The 27979-nt window shown below is 48.0% G+C and overlaps 1 protein-coding gene across 1 annotated transcript in view; it reads left to right on the top strand.

Annotated features, from left to right (window-relative positions):
- The window catches only part of LOC142570743 (phosphatidylcholine translocator ABCB4-like), a 90319-nt gene that overhangs the window by 30677 nt on the left and 31663 nt on the right, over positions 1 to 27979 (top strand). The window contains exons 3-5 of the mRNA XM_075679085.1: positions 9501 to 9641; positions 22702 to 22858; positions 26341 to 26619. Coding sequence (XP_075535200.1) covers positions 9501 to 9641; positions 22702 to 22858; positions 26341 to 26619 — 577 coding nt within the window. The remainder of the gene's footprint in view (positions 1 to 9500; positions 9642 to 22701; positions 22859 to 26340; positions 26620 to 27979) is intronic.

Genomic DNA, 27979 nt, shown 5'->3' with positions numbered 1-27979 from the left:
GAGTCACCATGCCTTCAGTGTACTTGAAGATCAAGTCAGTACTCCACCTCCCTCCCTCCAATATCATCATACCCGTCGGCATCAAAACACCGGATGACGTAGGGTGACAAGGTATGACGTAGGGATCGAGGGTGACCAATTTCAACTACTCGTCCTTGAAATTTACCTCGCGAGATGGGTCGCTCGACTGCACGCAGGAAAAGCGAAAGTGATGTTGACAAACTTCAGCGTGCAGTTCAAGCACATCAAGAAGGGCAGACGATCGCATACATTGAGGAAATTGTTAAAAACAGCAATGCGTTTATTCTCTCGGATTCTATGGCATCTACTCCACGGCCATAGTTCCTAAAGCAGCCTTCGACATCAATCCGAGTCTCCCCATGAGTAACCAGCATCAACTAAGATGTCTCCTACAGCGATACAAAGACGTTTTTTTCGATGTCATCTAAAAATAGACAAACACAAGTTGGTAAGCATCGCATAATAACCGAAGAATGCACTTGATTCCTCTATCAGAGCTCCAACCGTGTTTCGACAAGAATCGAGAAGTCATAAAGCCACAAGTCGATGAAATGCTACGCGACCAAATCATCCAGCCTTCGAAGAGCCCGTGGGCGCCTCCTGTGGTCTTGGTGAAGACAAAGTACGGAACCTTACGTTTCTGCGTTGATTCCAACTAACACCCGCGAATTTCCTAATTTCGTCGCCCCACCTAGTCTTCTGCCATCCTCTACTGCGCTTCCCTTCTCTTGGTATCCATTCTGTCACTCTAATTGTCCAACGGTTATCTAATCTGCGCACAACATGACCTGCCCAGCGCCATTTTTTCTCTTAATGTCTATTAGAATATCGTCTATACGCTTTTGCTCTCTGATCACAACCGCTCTCTTTCTGTCTCTTAAAGTTATGCCTAGCATTCTTCGTTCCATCGCTCTTTGCGCGGTTCTTAACTTGTTCTCAAGCTTCTTTGTCAGTGTCGAAGTCTGTGCCCCATATGTCAGCACCGGTAAAATGCACTAATTGTATACCTTCCTTCTCAATAATAACGGTAAGCTCCCAGTCAGGAGCTCATGATGTCTGCCGTATGCGATCCAACCCACTTTTATTCTTCTCTGAATTTGCTTCTGGTTCTCAAGGTTCCCTGTGTTCAGTTGACCAAGGTAAACGTGCTCCTTCGCAGACTCCAGAGGCTGGCTTGCGATCTTGGACTCTTGTTTCCTTGCCCGGTTATTTATCATTATCTTTGTCTTCTGCATATTAATCTTCAACCCCACTCTTACACTCTCCCTGTTAAGGTCCTCAATCATTTGTTTTAACTCGCCCGCAGTGTTGCTGAATAGAACAATGTCATCGGCAAACCGAAGGTTCCTGATGTATTCGCCGTCAATCCTTACTCCTAAACCTTCCCAGTTTAATAGCTTGAATACTTCTTCCAAGCAAATAAGTGGACAGCTATAATTAGGGTATTAGTTTGATCGGCTGTATAAGGTTGTAAACTAAATTAGCACGTACGCATGTTGTCACGCGCGCGCAAGCAATAATGAATACATCTAACTTGATTACCGCGGAAATTCGCTGTCAGAACGCTGGGGTGAGGAAGCGCGGCAGCAGCAGCAAGTGAATTCACCTTCTTGCTGCGTCTCGCATCCAACGCGAACTAACCCGTGAAAACACAGCGCGCGGCGGACCCTGTCCCCGTCGCAGATAGCTTTCAAGATGCAGAAGCACAGGCGGGCGGGCGCCCGGGCCGCCCGGAGTAGAACTCGCCGCACTCCCTACCCTCCAACCAGAGCGTTGCGCGCGACGAAAGACGGCGCGCTTCCTCCCCGGTTTCCCCGCTTGCGTGCGCGAGATTGAGCCGCGATCGCCGGCTCACCCTCGCACGGTTTCACTGGCACATACAGCATACGGCGCGCAGCAACGATTTTAGCACGCTGGAACTTTATAAGGAACATCACGGCGACGGCAGAAATGCGCCTGCAGTGTCCATATTGTTGCTATGCAATAAAAAGTATGACAGAAATTGATACGACCGGATCTGTTACAAACACAGGTGGCGGTGCAAGGCAGATAGAGAAGTTTTGCGCAAGAAAAAGATTATTACGGAGATATATACAAGAAAGTGCTAGAGCTAGTAAAAAGAATGTACAGAATATCTGTATGCACAGCCTTAAGCAAGCTAGATGACTATTTGTCACCGGTCCATATCAAAAGGTAAGCCAATAAATCACCATCATCATCATCACCTGAGTGCGAGAGAGGAGTCCGGTTGCAGCACACGCGTTTCTCGGCGTGCGGCGTGTCATGCATTTCGCAGGCCACGCGCAGGTTTGGCGGTGGCGGCGCTAGATGGCGCCGTGTTAGGGAAGCGCGGTGGCGAATTCGTTCGTGCGTCTTGAAAACTACGTCGTGACCACACTGCGAATCTGTGTGGAAAGCGGCACATATTTGTGACCTTAAGCTGCGGGCAATCACCAGAATCCACCTACGGCCTTCGGGAGTGTAATTGCGCAGGTGGAGCAGCTGGTCACGAATGGCGAAATGACCTGTTTGGCGTCGGAAGGTTCGGGATACAGGGATGGTCAATGATCCAGATGGATAGTCCAAAAGAGAGGCGATCCACGGGTCACGACGTTGTGCGGTGGCAAAAGAGTTCATGTCGAGAGATGACACAGAGTGTGCGGAAGTTGTTCCGCAGGCCGAGTCTGGAGAGTGTGCGGTATACGACGCGAATATTGTACTTTTGGACGCGTTGGGCCGAACGGGCTAGGCGGCCAGTGGGATCTTTCAAGTTGACGAGCCAGGAAAGCGCGTGGTGATCTGTGACCAAGGCGAATGGGCACCCGTACAGGTATGGTCGAAACTTGCCATGTGCATATACTAAAGCCAAGCACTTTTTTTCGGTCACGCTGTAATTGGCCTCGGGCTTCGTCAGCGTGCGACTCGCATAGGCGACTACGGGCCAGAGTAGCCGGACTTTCGTTGGACGAGGACGGCGCCGAGACCGACCCCGCTGGCGTTTGTATCTACCTCAGTTGTGGTTGACGGGTCGAAATGACGAAGAATAGGTGGAGAGGTGAGAAGACGACCCAGCGTAGCAAACGTGGAGTCATGCAGTGAAACAGGAGGAGAGGTTAGCGTCACCGCGTAGAGGCTGAGTCTAGTGCCATGAACGATGCGAAATTCCGAACAAAGCGCCGGAAATATGAGCGTAGGGCCACAAAGCCTCGAACTTCTTTGATGGTCATGGGCTTCGGAAATTCAGCGACTGCTCGAAGTTTTTCAGGATCGGGTAGAACGCCTTGCTTCGACGCAACGTGGTATAAGATGGTGAGCTCCCGCGCGGCGAAGCGGCACTTTTAACGCGACAGCGTTAAGGAGCTCGTGTCGCAGAAAAGCCGGTGTCGTCGTCGTCGGTGTCGGCGTCCGCGGCGTTGGCCGTGAGCAATAAATCACGGCAGGCACTTCATAAATAAAAAGCAAATTTCAAGATGGGCTGGGTGGGAATCGAACCAGGGTCTCCGGAGTGTGAGACGGAGACGTTACCACTGAGCCACGAGTTTTTTTTCTTTATTGCACTGAGCCACGAGTTCGATGCTTCAAAGCGGTACAAAAGCGCCTCTAGTGAACGCGGTGTTGCCTTAGAAACGAGCTGTTTCTAAGGAGGCTCAGGCGTGCGTCGCTTGCTCAGACGCACATTTCGTTGTCGCGCCGAAAGCTGCGTTGCTCGACGCTCACCGCGTCCGATGCGGGGCGCGTAGTCGCTGCGCCGTAGCCCATTGTCTTACACCCCTTGGCGGGTCGACGGGAACGCTGTCGCGTTCCACTCTTGAAGGCGAAGCTTAAGCGTCCTCCAATTTTTTTATGTTGAGTTGGAGGCCAGCGTTCGTTAGACAGGTCAAAACATGTCTGAGACGGACCAGGTGAGTCGTAAATTCAGGCGAGAAAACCACGAACTCGTCGAGGCGGGGCGTGTTGTCCATGATTCGTTGAAACGTAGCAGCAGCGTTACAAATCCCGAAAGGCATCACGTTAAATTGATATAAGCCGTGAGGCGTAACGAATGCGATTTTATGGCGATCGACTGCAGCCACCTGGATCTGCCAGTACTCTGAACGCAAGTCAAAGAACGAGAATAATTCTGCACCCTGAAGGCTTTCGAAGTGTCTATCCTTTGTCGCACATCGACTTTCGTCGATGTGCGACAAAGGATAGACATCTTCGTGCGTTACCTTATTTAACCGGTGGTAGTCGACGCAAAAGCACATAGACGCATCCTTCTTACGAACGAGAACGACAGGAGATGCCCAGGGGCTGTGCGAAGGTTGAATTACGTCATGGCGCAGCGTATCTTCGACTTGGGCAGTAATAACACAACGCCCTTCGGCAGAGACGCGGTATGGTCGTTGACGTAACGGCTGACGCGAACCTGCATCAATGTAGTGGTGCACGTCCGACGTGTGGTCCAGTTGAGTGAACTTCTAAAGTGGTGCGAGAGATCAAGAAGGTCGACGTGTTCGGCAGCTGTGAGGATATCGGCGATGGCACTCAAGAATGTATCCCTGGACGTCTCCTCAAGTGCCGAAACTGCAGATCGTTGGTCGTAGTCGCCATCAATAGAGTGTCCGGGGACGTCAACCAAATACGAAAAGTCGAGGTGTTCCACAAAGCCAAGGCATTCACCAGCGAGCAAAGTAATAGGCGCACAAAGGGGATTGTAGAAGTATATATTGCTGCAGTTGCCAGTGATGTCAAGCGTTGCGAAGAGTAGTGGTAAGCTTTACGGCTCATGAAGCATCGGACCGCGTGAAGATGGCCGTCGCATTAGTGATGACATCGCAGGATACGGGTACGGGGCCGAAGGAGCCTGGCGGAATATCTGTGACCTCGCGCACGGCAAGTTTAGAAAGGCGATCAACATCTTCGTGCAATGGTGGGTCACACAGGAGATTGCACAGGAGATTGCGTAAGTCAATTGCGGCTTCATGACGGGATAAGAAGACCCATCCGAGGATGTCATGCGAGCGGGCGGGAAGAACAATACACTTGACGATATAAACAATGTCGTGAATAAGCACACGTACAGTACAGGCTGCGTGCGGAGTGATGTGCTGCGCGCTTGCCGTATGAAGCGACAGTCCAGAAAGCGGCGTGGTCATCTTGCGCACTGAACGGCACAGTTTGGCGGCTATCAGAGAAACGGCTCCGCCGGTATCCACAAAAGCGAATTCAGGAACACCTTCTAGAGGAATTTCGACCACGTTAGCTGGACAGATGCGAGGACTTACAGTTCAAACGGGGCGCAGTTCCTGCCTCTTGAACTGTGACGTTCAGTTTTGCTGGTCGGATGATGCGGTTCGCCGACGCATTGGGGAGAGCGAGCGTCCGCGAGGTGATGGCGAGTGACGCGACGGAAGTTCTGGGAAGTCAGAACGAGCATACGGCGGGGGGGAAGGAGCGGCGTATTGGCGAAAGTGCTGGCAGCCGTACTGGAAAGGCCGAGAGGCGTCGCCGAACGCTTGAGGAAAACGGCGGAAATGTTGGGCGACGTGTCCGGGAGTGCAGCAGGAATAAAAGATGGGACGATTGTCAGGTGTCCTCCAACGATTAGTTCTCGGTGCGGTCCAAGATGCAGCATGGGCTTCTGGTGGCACCGGTTGGGACTGGGTCGAGAAAGGCGCCGGCAGAGGCCTGCGTACTGCCTACGCGTACGTAAGAGGCGCGGCCACAGGTAGGACTAGCTGCGCATAGATGAGAGGCGTGGTGACAGGCTGCACTGCCAGCGCAGGGTTGAGAGTCGCGGCTGCAGGTGGCTAATGGTGTGCAGAAGCGACCTCTTCGGAAATGAGAGTGCTTGGAAGATGGGAGGTCAGAGGTAGCAGCCAGAGGTGGAAGCCGTATACCCACATTTAAGCACGGTGAAAAGAAGTCGCGTGTGATTCCGAATACGCATATACTCGGAATATGACATCCCACAAGTAACGCAGGAAGAAGTAAAGAAAGCCTTGGGAGCTATGCAAAGGGAGAAAGCAGCTGGGGAAAAGGAGACTGGAAGATCGGTGGAACAAAATTAGGGAAACGACAAAAAATGGAGACGTACAAAAGCAGGATCAGGTTACAGCAGATTTTTTGAAGGATGGAGGGCAGCTAGAAAAACTGGCAACCCTGTATACGCAATCTCTCATGACCTCAAGCGTACCGGAATCTTGTAAGAAGGCCAACATGATCTTAATCCATAAGAAAGGGGACACCAGACTTGAAAAATTATAGGCCGATCAGCTTACTGTCCGTTGCCTACAAAGTACTTACTAAGGCAATCCCAAATAGAATCAGGAACACCTTAGACTTCTGTCAACCAAATGACCAGGCAAAATTTCGTAAAGGCTACTCAACAATAGAACATATTTACACTATCAATCAGGTGATAGAGAAACGTGCGGAATATAACCCACCCTTATATACATCTTTCATTGATTACGAGAAAGAGTTTGATTCATTCCAAACCTCAGCAGTCGTTCAGGCATTACGGAATTAGGGTGTAGACGAGCCGTATGCAAAAATACTGAGAGATATCTGTAGCGGCTCCGGAACCACAGTAGTCCTCCATAACGAAAGCAACAGGCAGGGAGATACGATCTCTTTAATGCTATTCACAGCGTGTTTACGGGAGGTATTCAGAGACCTGGATTGGGAAGAATTGGGGATGAGAGTTAATGGAGAATACCTTAGTAACTTGCGATTTGCTGATGATAGTGCCTTGCTTAGTAACTCAGGGGACCAATTGCAATGCATGCTCACTGACCTGGACAGGCAAAGTAGAAGAGTGGGTCTAAAAATTAATCTGCAGAAAACTAAAGTAATCTTTAACAGTCTCGGAAGAGAACAGCAGTTTACGATAGGTAGCGAGGCACTGGAAGTGGTAAGGGAACACATCTACTTAGGGCAGGTAGTGACCGCGGATCTGGATCATGAGACTGAAATAATCAGAAGAATAAAAATGGGCTGGGGTGCGTTTGGCAGGCATTCTCAGATCATAAACAGCAGGTTGCCATTATTCCTCAAGGGAAAAGTGTACAACAGCTGTGTCTTACCAGTGCTCACCTACGAGGCAGAAACCTGGAGGCTTACGAAAAGGGATCTACTTAAATTGAGGAAGACGCAACGAGCTATGGAAAGAAGAATGATGGGTGAAGAAAACAGATTGGGTGAGAGGAGAAACGCGGGTTAATGACATCTTCGTTGAAATCAAGAAAAATAAATGGGCATGGGCCGGACATGTAATGAGGAGGGAAGATAACCGATGGTCATAAAGGGTTACGGACTGGATCCCAAGGGAAGGGAAGCGTAGCAGGGGGCGGCAGAAAGTTAGGTGGGCGGATGAGATTAAGAAGTTTGCAGGAATAACATGGCCACAATTAGCACATGACCGGGATAGTTGGAGAAGTACGGGAGAAGCCCTGCAGTGGGCATAGCCTGGTTGATGATGATGATGTTGTTGATGATGATGACGCATAACGTTTAACATTATTCATCGCATGGTCTTTGCAGTTTTTATACTATAATAGTGAAAATGATGCGAATTCACGTTTTGTGTAGTGTCAAGTTGACTTGGTACAAACTAAAGCTGCGGTGATTTATGCCACTAATTGAAAAACCGCCAACGGCAGTGTTTTACTAGTTGCATAGAATATTATACAAACTTAATATACAGTTAGGTTTGGTACTGTTTGGCACATCAGTTTTCCGCGCAATTCTGCACCTATATTTCTTCAGCAATGTGTAAATTTATGCGGTGTATTTGGCAAAGACCCACGGGTGCTTTTCTGTTTTGAAGCAGAGGAAGGGCTGCTACTGCAAATTGTGAGCCTTACTTGCCTCTGTAGAAGACGCACGAAGCCGGTACTGTTACAGTGTTCCTTATAAGTGCTAGGTATAAGTCGTAGTTAAAGGGGCTGACAACTGGCCAGAACGTGCTGTTAGACGTTGATGGAAATGAAAGGACGCTGTTCGCAGTTTACATAGGAATTACAATATTAAGATGGCAAAGAAAGTCTCAAAACCAGTATATGGCGAGACCTGGCGGTGAAATCTTGGTACTTCGGATGGATTCTATGATATTACTGTACGTAAGTCGACTGTTAAGTACAGCATAATTATTGCTTAAAATTGCAGTTGGTATGTTATCAGACGCTCGCGCATTATTCTATGCTTTGCAAACCAAAACGCACGGGTGGCTAGGGCAACTTTCTGAACTCCGCACCATGTGTAACGGCACCGTTTTGTTTTCGTTCCGATTGGTTTCGTTTTGACCGGTTAAATACCAAAGCACTACCTACGAAAACACGTAGATACTATCGCATACATAATTTAACAACTCGGAAAACATGAATCGCAGGAACGTCGACTTGATAAACAAAATAATACTTTAATAAAGAGGGATGCACCGCATCATAGCAATTGCTACATAGGGAACCGAATGGGTTCCTCGGAAGAAGGCCTCGCAATTTAAGTTCTTTTTTTTTTCTTGAACTGCAAAGCTTTCCTTTCGAGGGAACCCGTTGGGTTTCCTTTGTAGCAATTGCTTTGATGGGGTGGATGCCTCATTTTGCCTTTAATAATTAGTTCTCTCCACCTTGCGAGTTTCTGCAGAGCTATTACGTCAAAATCATACTTTGTTACAGCTATGACCACACTTGTTTTCCTCCCACTAATACCGGTGTATATTCGAGATCGCGCTCACTTGTAACCGTTTTTAGCACTCTTCCCGTGAACGACTACATCCTCACTGCAAATCGAAAATTCTGAAAAAAGTTTCCATGCCGATTTCCGTGTTAGCAATGCATCATTAGACATTCTAGCTTCCCATTGCACTAAAAGAATGGGCACCATGAAAATTGGTTTTCAGTCCCTTTAACAGCGCGTCCTCATTGGGAAATGGGACAAATTCACAAACAGGGCTTGCGGCTAACGTGGCCTGGAGCGAAAATCGTATTTTTATTGCTGGCAATTTTGTACTGGCGTGATAACTATTTCAGTGGTTGAAGTCAGTAGTAAGTGAAAAAATTCTTGTACCTAAAGGTACTACCTATCTGTGGCCCTGGTAGTCTAACTTCGGTAAAAATTCACCGGAAATGCGCCACTTGCCAAGGCATTGGTTAGGACTAGTCGGTATTTCATACTGGGAACCTCAATAGAGCTAAAAAGATGGCGACAGCGGCACGTGTTTCTATGTCTGTCCCTATTTTTCTTAAAGCTATTCAGTTATCCTGCCACTCGATCACTCTAGAGAGAGGCCACTCTACGTAAGGGAGGAAAAAGAACCCATCAACCTCACGAAAGAATGTGCCTTAGCTTCGTTCGTTTAATGTAGCACATTTCCACCATCTCGGCCAATATACGAGTGTCGCTGAAAAGCCCAAGAGGCCCAACTCGGTTTTGTCAGCGTATCGATAGTTCGCTCCCTGTCGTGATGACCGAACCACGTTGTTCCGGTGGCGCAGGATCATGAAGCGCAAGGCGATCGTGCGCGGATTCACGTTCGGCGTGGCGCAGTGCATCCCGTCGATGGCGTACGCGACGTCGCTGCTTTATGGCAGCCTCCTCGTTGGACAATGCGACCTCCAATTCGGGAGCCTCCTCAAGTAAGCCTTCGCTTTGTAGCGCGGACGGCGATAGTAGCTGCGCGGAGAGGGTGTTTGAAAACGGGGAGTAACATTCACAATGCCTATCTAAAAAAAAAGAAAAAAGGAGCCATGAAAGGTTGAGGCCTTAGAAATCCTTGGTGGACACAAAGATCAAATTGAAGCGTTGATTCTTCATTCTCTTCAGCATAGCTGTCATTATGGCAAACGAGATTTTTGAGTCGTGGTTAGCGCTCCGCATTATTATCGACTATCTCGTACCGCTCGTGGATTAAGAAACACGTTTCCATTGCCTTGCATGGACATCAGTAGTCGCCACTTGAGGACTTCCACTCACTACTGTAAACCACGAAGTATGTCTTGACTACAGACGTTCACACCGGAAAACGCAATCCTTCCAGTCACCGCTCCCAAAAGTCCATTTAAAAGATAACTTCGATTTCTTTTTGTTGCGTGCTTTCACACCGGACATGTTTCCCACCCCAACAGCGATGCCGACTGATACGCCTCTGCTAGGGCTCCGTTAAGCAAAAGTAGACAAAAAATTTGTCAATGAAGACAAAAAAACGCGCGAGTTTACGTTAGCAGATGTGCACATGCTTGAGTCTGTCCCTCTTGCTGCTCATATTTTTGAGGCCTGATGACGTGTCTTCCTAACGATCTTGTTTCTACCACCTTGAAGTATTCCATCATACTGGCATCTTTGGTAGCATGGTTCCTCACCATAATATAGTTAATAATGCGGTAAAGACTTACGTTTACGTTCACTCGAAGCTAAAACTCCGGTTTCACAGTCGAAGCTAAAACTGTGGTTTCCCAGTCGACCTGCATCACAGAAAATGTCCCACGCCGAAAGCAGGAACGAACTGGCGTAGTCTTGCGGAAAGGATGTGGTCCATTGTTTTACAGTTGAACATATCCACAGTTTGTTGCTTGAATTTCAAAAGCAGACATGAACGGACAAGCAAGAGCACTTAAGGGCACAGTGTAAACAAAAATCAAGGAAAGTAAGTCGAAGGGAAGAAGAAGAGACCTCGACAACGATGTTAATTAAGTTACAGGGGTTCTTCAACGAAAAAATCACCGCGTCAATAAAACGCAGGGAAACAATTTTGCGATGGTGGAAGACACCGAAAATATTGTTACGGAGGAAGACGCAGACGAAAAGCTATGTACAAGTATATTTACAAGAAAATACGCTGCGCTTGGCCAAGAGGCAACAGCCCGCGCTAGCTTCCAATCGTCGTCGTCGTCTTCTTACCGCTCGGCTCTTCGTCATTGGAAATACTATCCCGTAGCACTACCCCCGGCGGCAAAAGCGCCGTCCCGGAGCGACTAAAGGCCGGAGTCTGAAGCAGTGTAGTAGGTCTTGAGCCTACTGACGTGCACGACATCAGTAGATGCCAGAGTAGATGACGAGGTTGAGCTCACAGGAGCAATTTCGTAAGTCACAGGCGTCACCAGGCGCAGCACGCGGTAGGGCCCTGTGTATCGCGAAAGGAGCTTTTCGGAAAGTCCGACGTGAGGAGAGGGCGACCACAGGAGCACGAGTGCACCAGACGAAAACTGTGCGTCACGGTGGCGGGCGTTCTACTGACGCTGCTGCGTGGTTTGCGAGTCCGTCAGTCGAGCACGGGCAAGCTGGCGTGCATGGTCGGCGAGAGGGATGGCGTCGCGCGCATACTCGGTTGTTGAGATCGCAGCAGGAGGAAGTACCGTGTCAAGGGGCAAGGTCGGTTCGCGACCGTAGAGTAGATAAAATGGAGGAAATCCGGCGGTGTCGTGCCGAGAAGAATTATAAGCAAATGTGACGTAAGGAAGGGCAACGTCCCAGTCGTGGTGGTCCTTCGAAACGTACTTGGACAGCATGTCGGTAAGCGTACGGCTTAACCGCTCTGTCAGGCCATTGGTTTGAGGATGGTGTGAGGTAGTCAGCTTGTCTTGAATAGAGCAGGAACGCACAATGTCGGCGATAACTTTCGAGAAGAAGTTACGACCACGGTCAGTAAGCAGCTGTCGCGGGGCGCCATGCACTAAGATAATGTCACGCAAGAGAAAGTCCGCGACGTCAGTGGCGCAACTGGTAGGGAGAGCTCGCGTGATAGCGTATCGGGTGGCGTAATCAGTTGCGACGGCTACCCATTTGTTCCCAGAGGATGACGTGGGAAAGGGACCGAGGAGTTCTAATCCAACACGAAAGAACGGTTCCACAGGGACGGTGATCGGCTGTAAATAACCGGAAGGTAGCACCTGAGGTGTTTTCCGACGCTGGCAGGGATCACAGGCAGCAACATAGCGTCGGACGGAGCGAGCGAGACCAGGCCAACAGAAGCGGCGGCGGACGCGGTCGTACGTGCGGATTACCCCAAGATGTCCTGTAGTGGGTTCGTCATGCATCTCAAAGAGCACAGTCTGTCGTAGATGTTTTGGCACGACAAGAAGATCAGGGCCATCAGGAAGGAAGCTCCTTCGGTACAGAATGCCGCCCTGGAGGACATATCGGCGAACGGATGCGTCGGTAGGTGTAGAGCGCAGACGCTCGATAAGTGCTCGCAGTGATAGGTCTCGGTACTACTCATCGGCGATGTTAGCGAAGGCAGACACAGAGAAAATGCCGTCGGCGGTACTACGGCCGGCGTCGTCAGACTCGTCTACCGGGTCGCGAGACAGGCAGTCAGCGTCCTTGTGTAGTCGGCCAGATTTGTAGGTGACAGAGAACGAATATTCTTGGAGGCGCAAGGCCCAGCGACCAAGTCTTCCTGTAGGGTCTTTCGATGAGCATAACCAGCAAAGCGCGTGATGGTCTGTGACAACGGAAAAGGGTCGGCCATATAAGTATGGGCGGAACTTCGCAACCGCCCAAACTAGGGCCAGACACTCACGCTCAGTAATGGAATAGTTGCGCTCCGCGGGCGAGAGGAGCCTGCTGGCGTAAGCGATAACACGGTCGTGGCCACGCTGGCGTTGTGCCAGTGCTGCGCCAATACCGTGACCGCTGGCATCAGTACGGACTTCGGTAGGCGCAGAAGGATCGAAATGAGCCATAACGGGAGGCGTTGTGAGAAGGTCGATGCGAGAATGCAGAGGCCTCGTTATCGCCCCACTGGAAAGGGGCGTCTTTTTTCAAAAGCTCGGTTAGTGGTCGTGCTATGGCCGCGAAATTTTTCACGAAACGGCGGAAGTACGAGCAAAGGCCGATGAAGCTACGCACATCCTTGACACACTTTGGAACAGGGAAGTGCGTAACAGCATGGATCTTGCCTGGGTGCGGTTGCACTCCGTTCGCGTCAACGAGATGTCCAAGGACGGTAATCTGGCGACGGCCGAATTGTCACTTCGATGCGTTGAGTTGCAGACCGGCTCGCCGAAAAACGTCCAGCACTGCTGAGAGACGCTCGAGGTGCGTAGCGAATGTTAAGGAGTATACTATAACGTCGTCCAAGTTGCACAGGCACGTGGACCATTTGAAACCGTGAAGAAGGGAGTCCATCATGCGTTCAAAAGTGGCAGGAGCGTTACATAGACTGAACGACATCACTTAGAATTGATAAAGACCGTCGGGTGTTACAAAGGCAGTCTTCTCGCGGTCGAGATCGTCCACGGCAAGCTGCCAATAGCCGGAGCGAAGGTCAATAGAGGAGAAATAGCGAGCACCGTGGAGGCAGTCAAGGGCGTCATCAATCCGAGGTAGGGGATACACGTCCTTTTTGGTAACCTTGTTAAGATACCGATAATCCACGCAAAAGCGCCATGAGCCCTCCTTCTTTTTTACCAGCACAACAGGTGACGCCCATGGACTACATGACGGTTCAATAATGTTCTTGGCAAGCATTTTGCGAACTTCGGTGTGAATAACTTGACGCTCAGCTGGTGATACTCGATACGGGCGGCGATGAATAGGAGGGGCATCGCCGGTATTAATGCGATGTTTTACAGCTGTTGTTTGGGCCAAAGGACGATCGTTCAAGTCAAAACTATCTTGGTAGGAAATCAGCACGCGGTAGAGCGCACGAGCGTGCTCGGAAGGCATGTCGGCTGCAATCATTTTCTCTAAGTTGGCGATGGTACAAGTTGCCCACTGCGACGGTAGAGGAGGATCGGCTGAATGGTCGTCTACTAAAATCGATGCTACAGAGTGATCCTCGAATGAGCAAAGTTGGGCCAGAGACATCCCACGTGGCAGCACTTGTGTCGTCAAGCCAAAATTGACCACTGGCAGGCAGACGCAATTCGCCGTAATAGATAAAACTGTATGAGGTACTGTGATCCCGTGTGTAAGGAGGACGTCTTGCATAGTAGCCGCGATGTAGTGACCGTCGGGGACTGGTGGGGATGACACGAAGTCAACGTAAGTCAGTGCCGAAAATGGCAAGCGAACGAAGTCGACGGAACTGAGGCGAGTAGGGAGTTGTTCAGCGGGATCCAGAACAGGCACGTCGAGGCGGAGAGTACTGGCGGAGCAATCGATGAGAGCAGAATGTGCGGAGAGGAAGTCTAAGCCGAGGATGATGTCGTGGGGACAGTGAGCGATGACTGTGAATAGCACGATTGTTGAGCGATCGGCGAAAGAGACGCGGGCGGTACACATACCAATTACGGGGGCTGTTCCGCCATCGGCGACACGGACAACAGGCGTCGTGGCGGGTGTGATAATTTTCTTGAGCCGGTTACGAAGGTCAGCGCTCATTACGGACAAATGCGCCCCAGTGTCTATGAGTGCAGACACAGAAACACCGTCGACTTGCATGTCAAGAAGGTTCAGATGAGTGGGCAACGTCAGTAGAGGATTTGGCGGCGTAGAGAGCAATGCAGCGTCACCTCGAGGTGCTGCATCGTCTAGTTTTCCGGCTGGGAGCGGCGTCCGAAGGGAGTCGGCGAATAGGAGCGATGGAGCTGGGGAGGGCGAGATTGTCGTCGTTGGGGCGAAGGCGAACGAGAATAGGAGCGGTTCGGTGCAGGAGAATCAGCGGCGGCGTTATCGGAGCGTGCGGCATAGGGACGAGAAGGGCCACCTGGGGGGCGAGAGTAGGCAGTATAAGTAGGCCGGGTCGGGGAACTCCAGCGACTGCGACAGTGCCGAGAAATGTGCCCGATTCGATGGCAGTGGAAACAAATGGGCTTGTCATCAGCAGTGCGCCATTCAGATGGGTTGCGGAAACGTGGTGGGTAAGAAGATGCGGGACGGGGCGGAATCGAAGAAGCCGGGCGGGTATCAGGACGATGGCCCGAGCAGATGGTGTGAAGACCCATGTTTTCGAACTCTTGGCGGACAACTGCCAGGATCAGTGAGACCGTGACTGCAGATGTGTTGGTGGGACTGGAGTCGAAGGCCGCCGGATATGCGGCCTCGATCTCACGCCGGACGACCCTGGTAACATCGGCAGTGTTGTTGGGACGAGGAGTGTCGGCACAGGAAGATGTCACTGGGGTGTTGGGCAGACGGGAAAACTGCTGGTCAATACGTCGGCTTTTAGCGAGTTCCAGGCGGCGGCACTTTTTTATAACAGCATCCACCGTCGCTACGTTGTTGCAAACGAGCAAGTTGAGGGCGTCATCGGCAATGCCTTTGAGGATGTGGGCAACCTTGTCGGACTCACTCATGTGAGTGTCAACTTTGCGGCACAGAGCCAACACGTCCTGAATGTACGTGACATAGGGCTCTGTTGACGTCTGCACACGGCCGGAAAGCGCCTTCTGCGCGGCAAGTTGGTGACCGTACGGGTTGCCGAACAAGTCTCGAAGCTGTGTCTTAAGTGAATCCCAACTGGTGAGCTCATCTTCGTGCGTGCGATACCAAACTCTAGGTGTGCCACCGAGGTAAAAGACTAAGTTGACGAGCATAATAGTAGGGTCCCACCGGTTATTGCGGCTGACGTGTTCATACAGGCTGATCCAGTCATCGACGTCTTCCCCATCTTTGCCCGAGAATACGCCAGGATCACGGGGAGCAGGGAAAGTGATGTAGGTCGTCGAGGTGGCAGCAGGTGTCGGAGCCAGCGGAGTCGGGTTGTCGTCGCCGGGAGCCATGAAGGAAGGCTCGACCTACCGTCCACTGCGAAGCTCCGTGACGAGGTACAGGGAACGTCCACCTCCACCATATATGTTACGGAGGAAGGCGCAGACGAAAAGCTATGTACAAGTATATTTACAAGAAAATACGCTGCGCTTGGCCAAGAGGCAACAGCCCGCGCTAGCTTCAAATCGTCGTCGTCATCTTCTTACTGCTCGGCTCTTCGTCATTGGAAATACTATCCCGTAGCAATATGAAAGGAATACAGAGAACATCTGTTTAAAAAATGAAATAGAGGAACAGTTTTCAGTAGATATCGTATAAGAGCTACAAGCAAGGGCGTTAGAGGACGAAGATAGATGAGTTTTACAGCAATTACCTGCAGGGATCGCAAATGGTCCAGACAACGTCCCCATTAAAATTGTCCAGAAGACTGGACCAGAATGAACAAACTGAATCACTAAATTAGGTCCACAAATTTGTACGGCAGCAGAATAAAATCAGACATCTACTTTTATTGCGCTTTTTAAAAATGAGATGCAAGTTAATAACCAAACTATATAATCGCTGCCTTAATGTCTCTCATAAGTAAACTACTCCTCTAAATAATGCAGAAAAGCTTAGACCCATACATGGAAAGAGATGGCGGTAGAGCAAGCAGGGTTAAGAAAAGGGCGCGGTACCAGGGGCCACATCGCAATCATGAAAGGGATGACGGAATGCCGTAAAGAATACCCAAGAACATTTGAATTTTTGTTTCATCAACTGTAAGAAAGCCCTTGACTCAGATTATCACTACAAGCTCTAGAATATGGGAATTCGAAGGAAAACGAGAACTCCGAACACCTGCAAAATTGTGCAAAAAAAACCCTTACAAAGAACAAAGAGCGCTTGCTAAGACGAATGGTAATAGCACATATTAGTTCAAGGTCCAAAATATGATCAAGTAAGCTTGCATTGTCGCTCTGTATTTATTGTTTTACACACAGAATGTGCAGTCGGAAACTGTGAGTTGAAAGTGTCAATAAGAGTGAAAACTGCAGGAATATAGGTAAGTAATCGGTCTATATTGAGTTATCCATCGTGATCAGGAAAATACTTCTATCGCGGACATATCAAAGAGGTTTCTCGGCATGTAATATTTGCGGAAGGAGCTGCAATAACTCCTCGAAGCTCGTTGCCGACTGTACCTACTGGGATGCCCCTTTCGGCTATCAAATCGAGCGCATCGTGCACGTTAATATTATTCGAAACACGAATAGTAGTATGGGCTCTGTACTACAGAGAAAAAAACGAAAAAGATCATTGTCGAGCGAAAGGATAAGAAAATATCATGAGATGGTTTACAGTATCATGCACATCATAAGAAAAATCACGCAGTGACAGCAGTAGCAAAGTTCACAATACAGATCTTCATCATGTAAAAAAGGGTCGTAGTTCGCACCCATATATTTTCTCTACACTCGCACTTATATTAGTGTCGCGGGTTTTCCTTTGCACGCTGTAGCTTAAAGGAGGCGTCGATTAAGCGCTTTCCAACCATAGAGCAGGGCCGCTTCCAAGGTCGCATATTTTACGCGCGGCTCAGAACTATTGTTTGGCAGCCCGTCTCGCCACTGAAAATTTGCCTTTGAGCGAAAGTCTAAGTCAATGCACCCTCCTCACATTCGACGTCTCAGCCTTGCGCGGCATATCAGTACCAGGTCCGTCTCCTTCGGAAAGACTTCTCCGATGCATTGGACAGGCAGCCGAGACCGTGAGTTGCTTGGTGTACCGCCTTGAACACGCTACCAGTTAATTCCCGTTAAGCGCTGAAAGTTTATTTCTTCTCATCTTTTTTTCACACTACATTTAAATACTGTTCAAGTTCGCCGAAAATGTATCGTATATCTAGCCGCGTTCATGGCCGCATGCGTACGCGTGACTCCGAAACCACGATGATGGAACCATTGCGCACGTGCGACTCCAAATGTATGGCCCTCAGTCCCCAGCAGCTGCGGAGCACCTGGCCAAGGCGGCGTTCAGACCTGTAGCGTAGCAGGGGGTGCTAAGAATCGATGTAACGGGACAGGCCGCCAATGGAAATGACCCTTGCAACGTTTTAATACCCGAACCCTCTCGAGTGAGGCTAGCTTAATAGGACTCCTTGAGGAATTATCAGCCATTGTTTGGGATATCATCGGCCTTAGTGAGATTGGAAGAACTGGTGAGGCTTCCACACTGCTGAGTAACGGACATGTCCTCTGCTACAGAGGCCTCCCAGATAAGAAGCAATACGAGGTAGGATTCCCAATCCATAAGGATATAGCGAGCAACACTGACGAATTCGACAGTGTTAATGAGAGGGTAGCTGTAGTCGTAATCAAACTTAATAAGAGGTATAGATTAAAGGTAGTAGAAGCCTACGCTCCAACACCCAGTGACGATGATGAGGAAGTAGACCAGCTTTAGGAAGATTTTGAATTACTGATGAGAAAAGTGCAAACTCAATATACTGTAGTAATGGGCGACTTCAATGCAAAAGTGGGGGGAAAGCAGGCTGGCGAATAAGCAATTGGAAACTACGGCGTTGATTCTACGAACGCTAGAGGAGAGATGCTGGTACGATTCGCAGAAAGGAATAAGCTTCGAATAATGAACACCTTTTTCAGAAAGCGTAGCAACAGAAAGTGGACCTTAAAAAGCTCTAATGGTGAAACAAGAAATGAAATTGACTTCATACTTTCTGCTGATCCCAGCATTGTGCAGGATGTAGACGTGATAGGTAGGGTAAAGCGCAGTGATCATAGTTTAGTGAGTGCTAGGATTCACCTCAATTTGAAGAGCGAAAGAGCTAAATTGGTGAACAAGAAACAGGTCAACTTAGAGGCAGTAAGGATAAAGGAAGACAAATTCAGGCTGGTATTTGCAAACAAATATGCAGCCTTAGAACAGAGAGATGATGCTGACATAGAGCTGATGAATGAAACCGTAACTAGGTTGGCTTCAGGGGCAGCAGTTGAAGTGGGAGGCAAGGAACCAAGGCAATATGTAGGCAAGTTCTCCCAAGTAACAAAGGACCTAATAAAGAAACCACAAAAAAATGAAAAGTGTCCAACTCAAGAGATGCGATAGAATTCGCGGAACTGTCAAAACTGATCAACACAGCGAAAATAAGGGATATTCGAAACTATAACGTGAGAAAGACTGAAGAAGCCGTAAAAAAAGGACGCAGCCTCAAATCGGTCAGAAAGAAACTTGGAATAGGAAAAACCAAGATATATGCAGTGAAAGATAAGCAGGGTGATATCATCAGCAATCTCGAAGATATAGTAAAAGCAGCGGAAGAATTCTATACTGACCTGTACAGTGCCCAGAGGAGTCAGGATACCTCAATTAGAAACAGTAATGAACAGTATACAGGAACTCCTCCTATAACTAGCGATGGGGTCCGAAGGGTCTTGCAAGACATGAAACGAGGAAGAGCGGCAGGAGAAGATGGAATAACAGTCGATTTCATAGAAGATGGAGTGGATAAAATGCTTGAAAACTGGTGGTTCTTTATACGAAGTGTCTATCGACTGCGAAGGTCCCAGAAAACTGGAAGAATGCAAACATTATACTAATCCAAAAAAGGAAGACGTTAAAGAATTGAAAATTATAGGCCCATTAGCTTATTCCCAGTACTATATAAAATATTTACAAAATATTATCCACTAGAATAAGCGCAACACTGGAGTTTAGATAACCAAGGGAACAGGCTGGCTTCATGAAGGGATACTCTACAATGGATCACATTCATGTCATCAATCAGGTTATCGAGAAATCCGCAGAGTACAACAAGCCTCTCTATAGGGCTTTCATAGATTACGAAAAGGCATTTGACTCAGTAGAAATGCCAGCAGTCATAACGGCATTACGTAATCAAGGAGTACAGAACGCTTAAGTAAATACCTTGGAAAACATCTACAGAAGTTCTGCAGCTACCTTAATTCTACACAATAAAAGCAGGAAGATAATTATAAAGAAAAGGGTAAGACAGGGGGACACAATCTCTCCAATGCTATTCGCTGCGTGCTTAGAAGTAGTATTCAAGCTATTGAACTGGGAAGGTTTAGCAGTAAAGATCGACGGCGAATATCTAAGCAACTTTCGGTTTGCCGATGACATTGTTCTATTCAGTAACAATGCAGACGAGTTACAACAAATGACTGAGGACCTTCACAGAGAGAGTGCAAGATGGGGTTGAAGATTAATACGCAGAAGACAAAGATAACAATAAATAGCCGGGCAAAGGAACAAGAGTTCAAGATCACCAGTCGGCCTCTACAGTGTGTGAAGCACTACGTTTAGGTAGGTCAATTAATCACGGGGAACCCTGACCATGAGAAGGAAATTCACAGAAGAATAAAAATGGGCTGGATCGCATACGGCAGACATGGCCAGCTCCTGAGTGGAAGCTTACCATTATCATTGAAAAGGAAGGTGCACAATTGGTGCATTTTACCAGCGCTGACATATGGAGCAGAAACTCGGAGACTGACAAAGAAGCTTGAGAACAAGTTAAGGACCGCGCAAAGAGCGATGGAACGATAATTGCTAGGCATAACGTTAAGAGAAAGAAAGAGAGTGGTTTGGATCAAAGAGCAAACGGGTATAGACGATATCCTAATTGACATCAAGAGAAAAAAAATCGAGCTGGGCAGGTCATGTAATGCGCCGGTTAGATAATCGTTCTACCATTAGGGTTACAGAATGGGTACCAAGAGAAGGAAAACGCAATCGAGCACGACAAAAGACTAGGTGGAGCGATGAAGTTAGGGAATTCGCGGGCGCTAGTTGGTATCGGTTGGCGCAGGACAGGGGTAATTGGAGATCGCAAGGAGAGGCCTTCGTCCTGCAGTGGACATAAAACATGATGATGATGATGATGATGATAGTGGCACGAAGAAACAAAGCACTTTAAGAGGACCTTCGTTCTTCAGGTGAAAGAACAAAGCAAGGATGCTGGTCTTTTCCTAAACATTATAAATTATAACAACAGTTCAGCAGTCGATTGATATTAACAACAAAATGATAGGTTTTTTAGAACACCACGTTTTTGCAATCCAGAAGAGCTAAAGATTGCAGCTCTACTAAGTAAAGAAATTCAGCGGAGAATATCACTAGAACAGAGAACACAGGCTCTACTTTCAAATGTTGTGAAAGACAAGAATGTTAGCCTTATAAAACTAAAAGTCGCGGATTAACGCTCCAGTTTCTCTTCTGATGATGTTCGGGCGTGAATCGTGGACCTTGCCGAAATATGAAACAACGAAACTTGGTTCTTTCGAGCTCTGGTGCTGGCGTAGTCTTAAGGATAACATGGCCTGCCAAGCGAACCAATGTTTAAATCATAATTGAGATAAAACCCGAATCTTCCTTCGAACCAAAGGTCCTGAAAGTAAAGCTTTATTATTTTGGTCATGTCATGCGGGCTGCCGGTTCAATGGGACGTAAATTAATGCTAGCTAAAGCGAAAGATAAGGGAAAGCAGAGTAGCCGGTATACGAGATGGTTAGATGTGATTCTTCAGGCCCCAGAGAAGCGTCTCAGTGATGTTAAAGAACTTGCGCTAAGCAGATGTACATCATTGGCGTTCATATATCCATGTTGTCACCAGGAGTTGACGGCCACTTCACGGTAAATCACAAACTACGTACCGGCTAGGCCTGAACACGAGACATGTGATCGTGCACATATACAGCGCTCTATGCTTCACTGCACGACAAATAGAACTTACGCGAGAACTGCGATGCGTAAACTCGAGACACACTTGCACCATCGCCGTTCGCACACAGCACAAGCGCTGCCTGTGTGTAGAGATTTGCAAGCAGTGTTGCCAAATTTTTTTAAGCATGTCACTAAAGTGCGACATAAAGTCCCTATATTCCTGCAGAATTTTCTGCAAAATCACTAAATGTTTCATTCAAGACGTTCAGTGAGTATAAAGCAACGCAGGCCTCTTAGAACACTATATTATAAGCTAATGTAAGGTAACTGATCTGCCGAAACTTCGAACGTTTGTCTAAAGTGCTTGCAGGTGTGTAATGAATACGGAATTTACCTGCAGGGTGTAATAAGATCGAGACAGTCGATCTGTTTGATTGTTCACCTGCTGCGTTCTAAGTATTACCATACAAATTATTGCAATGCTTGAATAATACATACTTACATTACTACCAATGATGGCAGCTGAAATTTAACGTTTACCTATCATTCCTATAATTGATTCCTATTCTTGCGTCATCCTATGCTGGCATCAGCCAGCATGCTTACAGCTTCCGTAGACACTATGCCCCCAGAGTTCTCTCCAGTAATATTTCCAGGAAATTCTGGAAACGCGCACAATTTGATGCCCTTGTTTTTTTACAGCTGAGGCCAGCATGCACCTTGTTCGGGTTCCTTTATAAGTCGTTTGCGCGCTTGGTTTGAGATATCAGTCACATATGGGCAAAAATAATGAACTGCAAGTGTCAATCACGCGCTGCCAATTTAATGAAATTAAATTCTAATCGCCATTGTTGTGTTTATCCCGACGACTAAAGTAACCACCGTCGGATAGTCTGCTCTCTAATTTTTTCTATCAACCGCGTCCTTACATGGTTCAAAATGAATATTGTTACAACGCTCAACACAACGTCGAAGAAGGAGAGTACATTCTTGGGGCTGAAGAAGACGACGATGTCAGGGACTTGCCTGCTCTGTCGTTGTCTTCTATATGTATAACCTGCAAACAGGATTCCCTGTTTTCTTACTCCTCGTATCACAATACCTAACAAAATTGTTAGCACTATTTCTCTAATGATACTTTTCGTGCGACGGCTGTGATCAGCATTCGGAAGTAAGCGTACATGACACCCAATGCTGACACTCGCCCGCACACACAGTCGGTATGCAAGTCCAGCGGAGCTCGCAATCGTTACATGTTGCGTCTCGTGGCGTGCGCTGCTCCCCTCTTATCGACTACGCACGGTTCCAAGTTTGCTGGACGCAACAGTTCTCGTGGCAGCGTCCGCTCTCCTCCGGCAGGGTGGTGGAAGGCGTGATTCTGGGCACGGCCATCGTGGGCCAGGCAGTGGCCTACTCGCCCGACTATCACAAGGCCAGGCTCGCCGCCCAGAAGTTATTCCGGCTCATCGACCGTGTGCCCACCCTTGACTTCTCGGACAGGAGCGGTATAACCATGGTCAGTGTGCGCACTAAGCCATCTGCTCGCTATAGCAACATTTGGAATCTCACGAGCGCCGACTGAGCTGTGCTCGTGAAGTAATTTCACCACGAGCTCTTATCCTGCCTGCCGACTTCGGCAGGGTTGCACATGAACGCCGATTCCGAGAATCGTGGGAATGTTTTTTTTTTTTTCAAAAGTGCAACGAACCCATAGACGAACCCTTGGCAGTGCTGTGGTAGATTTTTCTTAAGCAACGTTTGGTAACGATGCGCAAGCTATCGATTCGTAAGCTAAGCACGAACCCGCCCTGCTTGCTTAGTGGCTATGGTGTTGGGCTGCTAAGCACGAGGTCGAGGGATCGAATCCTGGCCACGGCAGCAGCATTTTGATAGAGGCGAAATGCGAGAAGAACCATGTACTTAGATCTAGGTGCACGTTAAAGAACCCCGAGTTGTCCAAATATTACAGAGTCCCCCACTACGGTGTGCCTCATAGTCAGATCGTGGCTTCGGAAAATAAAGCCCCATTATTTACTTTTCTTCTTATTTTAATCGATTCGCAAGGCATCTTGCCCATGAGAAGCAGCTACGCCGTCGTGTCATTCACGTATATTTGCATGGCGCATGTTCTGCGCTGCATGTCTAAACAAAAAGTGCCTACGATGTCATGAAGGAGGAAGAACTCGAAAGACGGAGATAACTTGGAGGGAGTACTTGCTCTGCGCCCTCCGTACTTCGCTGACCTGCAAACCGAAAACTGCAGACGAAGAGCGCTTGCAACTCTGTTCCCTGTCTCGGCTCACTTCGCATGACTAGTGGGCGTACATACTCGGCCGCTAAAAAAGGCACATCTGCGAGTTTCCAATGTGCTGATCCATTTCTGCGCACTCCTTCTTGAGCGCGCAGTTCAGGAGCCATTTGCTACTGTCGCCGCCGAGGAGCGTCAAAGTACTCGTGTTCGAATTTCGCAACAGTCTAGCGGGCGTACATACTCGGCCGCTAAAAAAGGCACATCTGCGAGTTTCCAATGTGCTGATCCATTTCTGCGCACTCCTTCTTGAGCGCGCAGTTCAGGAGCCATTTGCTACTGTCGCCGCCGAGGAGCGTCAAAGTACTCGTGTTCGAATTTCGCAACAGTCTAGCGGGCGCAGGGATTTCGGCGGCGCACTTACGGCTGAGGGAGCAAAACAAATGAGAAACTGCAGAAAGCAATCAAAATAATGATCACTGTATCTTAGTCACTGCTAGAATTTGCACGCCGCTACAGTTTCTATGGGAGTGCGGGGCTATCCCGCCTATGTAAAATAAGGTACTTAGTGTCCCAATAAGACAGCAAATTAAGGTTAACAGCGTTAGGGGTAGTGTTGTTGTGCTCGGTATGCTTATTTTGCGTCGTTGTCACTTTGCGACTGATTAACTGGAGAATATGCTGACCACTACTCTTGTAGGTGTGACTAACAACGTATTTTAATTGCTTTTCTTAGCCCAAGTCCTCACTTGTGATGGAGCATACAGCGTCCACCTCAATTGACGCTATTGAGGGTCGCGATACAGTGAGGTTCGGAGGTTTATTCGCTCGTCTAAATTAGAAAATTCTTCTAGCTAAAGTGAACTTGAGCTAAAGTGAACTAGAAAAGGTTGTTCCACTACCACACAATTAGTAATAATAATTGAATCGATTGCCAAAGCTTTGGATGCCAACGGTCAAATTGATGCAGTGTTTTTGGACTTCAGTAAAGCATTCGATAGGGTAATTCACAAAAGGCTAATTAGGAATCACTGTATCTTAGTCACTGCTAGAATTTGCACGCCGCTACAGTTTCTATGGGAGTGCGGGGCTATCTCGCCTATGTAAAATAAGGTACTTAGCGTCCCAATAAGACAGCAAATTAAGGTTAACAGCGTTAGGAGTAGTGAAGGTTAATTAAGAAACATTAACCTTCGGGACATCATAATTACCTGGATTACAGAACATCTGGATAATCGCCAACAGTATGTTTCAGTTGAATATCACAACTCGGGATATCTGCCAGTCACTTCAGGTGTTCCCCAGGGCAGTTTCCTGGGTCCGTTGCTCTTTTTTTTATATATTAATGACATTGTTACCGTCGTCGAACCAGGAACACAAATAAGGCTGTTTGCAGATGACTGCGTTGTATTCCGTACTATTAACTCCGTGGATGATCAGAAGGAACTTAACACTACCTTGAATAATATATTTTTGTGGTGCTAAGAATGGGGCATGGCTGCAAACATAGATAAAACTGTCTCTCTTCGCATAAAGCATAAAAAGAATCCCCTGGAGTACACGTATCAAATGGGATCTGTTTCATTAAAGCAAGTTGAGACTTACAAGTACCTTGGCGTAACGTTCACTAATAAATTTTCTTGGAACCTTCACATTCACAACACATGTTCTTCCGCCTTTCGGAAGCTAACCTATCTGCGACACAAACTAAGAAATGCCCCCTCAAACGTTAAGCTACTCACTTACTTAACCTATATCCGGCCAAATCTTGAATATGCTTGGGTTGCATGGGCTCCCTATACTAAAGTCAATGTTAACAAACTTGAGAGAATACAGAGAAAATCTGTTCGTTTTATTTATTCTAAGTTCAAAAGTGCGGATTCCCCGTCGGAGTTGATGTTGGCTAACGACATTCCTTCGTTTGAACAACGAAGGCAGAAACACACGCTAGATTTTTTACATGATCTAATTAATCACAAATTGGCTCTGGACCCTTCACTGTATGTAAATCATCTCTCCACTAGGTATACACGACACCATCGTCCGGATACACTGACACCTATCTATTCTAGGACAGACAGCTATAAGTTCTCCTTCTTTCCCCGGAATATTTCTGAATGGAATTCGCTGCCCGCCCCTTACAACACGTTACTGTGTTTTATGTAGGTTTTTATTCTCTTTTATTCTATGCATAGAATGTGTTCTTCCTGTTGAATGAGCGGGGCAGGTCCTCTGCTCTCAAACTCCCTTGCCTTTGATGTGCAATTCCCTTGCCTCTTTGTACATCGTTCTGTTTGCACCGTTAATTGATTTGCGTATCGTGTTTTGATCATTTTTCACTAAATGCTTCTGTGAGCAATATATCATTGTAAAGTCTATATATTTTATGAATGTATACGAACGTATCTTGTATGGCTTGTACTCAATGTATGCCCGTCCTGCAAGGACCACAATGTGGTCTGCAGTATATACTAAATAAATAAATAAATAAACTGTGCATGCGAAAAATTAAAGAGGTTCTAAGTTGCAGTGACTTGAAAAAGCCCCAAGTCGTTTTCCCTTGCGTTCAGCCACACGGTCGATGGTTCAATTATACCGTCCGTGGCGGCAGCATGTGACCGGGGGCGGAACGCTCGCCTCCCACGCACTAAGGGACCTAGAGTGGCGAAAGTTGTTCCCAGGCTCTCCATACTGGCCCTCTCTCTTAACGCTAGCTTTGCTTCACAGCGTCAACATCCACGAAATGATAGCTCGCATGCAAGCGCGGTGTGGAGAAGGCAAATTGCTTCGAGGACGAGCCCCGCTGCAGCAGGCGTGACTGGTTCCCGCAGGACATGGTGCGCGGCTTCCTGACGCTGAACGAGGTGAGCTTCTCGTACGCGGGCGAGCAAGATGTCAAGGTGCTGGACCGCGTCACCTTCTCGGTGGAGCCTGGCCAACGGGTCGCCATTGTCGGCACCGCGGGCTCGGGGCGCACCACGGCCATCTACCTCGTCGAGCGCTTCTACGACATCGTCGACGGCGAGATCGTGAGCGCCTCGGGTGTCTCTTATAAAATTGCGCGAGGATATTCTTTCCTTTTTTTTCACTCGAGAAATTTCTAGCAACACCCGCCGTTTGGCGGCTATGGTGTTGCGCTCTTAGGCACGACGTCGCGAATCCCGGCTGCGGCGGCCGCATTTCGATGGCGGCAAAATGCGAAAGACGACCATGACCCGCGCACTGGGAGCTCGTTACAGATGGTAGAAATCAATCCGGAGTCCCGCGCTACGGCGGGCCTCATAATCAAATCGTGGTTCTGGCACGCGACAACCCAGAATTCAATTCAGATTTCTAGCAAGGGCCAGGGGACACGCAATAAATTGGGGTAACAGCGTATACGGTATTATTTACGGGAAGACGGTTGAGCCAAATTTTACGGCGGCACAATTCTGGTCGTTTTATTTTATTTTACTGATTATTTGGCGCTTTTCTTACCCCTGTCGGCTCTGAAGTGACCATAAAAGTAAGACCTCCTTTGTTAATGTGGGAGAGAGCTTTTTTTTATGCGTCAATTTGAAATGCACAAGAAAGATATCTTTGTCGCTCAAATGTATTTTATGTGTCTCCTGTTCAAGGAGATTATATAAAACTTCTGGAGTGACTGTCCCAGCCACTGCCTACGAGAGTGAGTGTAGAGGAAAAAGAACGCGGCTCCACCACAGGCTGCCGCGGTGAAAAATAAAAAGGGGGCCCCTTTAGAAAGTATATGGGACCGCACTTGCGTGTCGCTGTTGTCAATAAAGAAGTATTCCTGCGTCGATTTATTGCCCCAGGCCTTGAGGAATGCTGTCGGCTGGACGCTTCGCCAATAGCACTTGCTCGCTTGGTTAACTCACAAACGGTCTCTCCATACAAACTAAGTTTGTGTGGTGTGTGTGCGCAATGAACATTCCTGTTTACCCACTAATTGACGTGAAAGAAACGATATATGCGCTGCTGTGCGAAGCCGCGTGTTGCATCACCGCGAAATCAGACTAATGCTCTGCCGTGTTCAATTGTGTCGCGCGCATTCATTTCTGAAGTGATGTTAGTGATGTTTGTCCAGTAACCTTCGAGCATGTTATGGACCATGACGCCGTTCTCACCGACAGGATAAATACGTCAGCACTCGCTCTTTTACTTTATTTTGCGGCTAGAGTGAGAAGTAACGATGAATAAAACGCTGCGGGCATCCGTTTTTTTTTTTGCGTTATCTGTTTTTATAGTAATTCCCGTCAGTATCGTAGTTTTTGTATTTAATTTTTTTTTCTGAGAGACCGAAAGTCCTCCTCGCGTTCTATTCGTGATCGCGTTATTTACGTGCAGATAGGGTAATTACTCTCCATTTTAGTACACAACATTACCATG

This window comes from Dermacentor variabilis, chromosome 2 (genome assembly GCF_050947875.1).
Source record: "Dermacentor variabilis isolate Ectoservices chromosome 2, ASM5094787v1, whole genome shotgun sequence".
NCBI classification, from domain to species: Eukaryota; Metazoa; Arthropoda; class Arachnida; order Ixodida; family Ixodidae; genus Dermacentor; species Dermacentor variabilis.
This window is presented reverse-complemented; position numbering and strand designations above follow the sequence as displayed.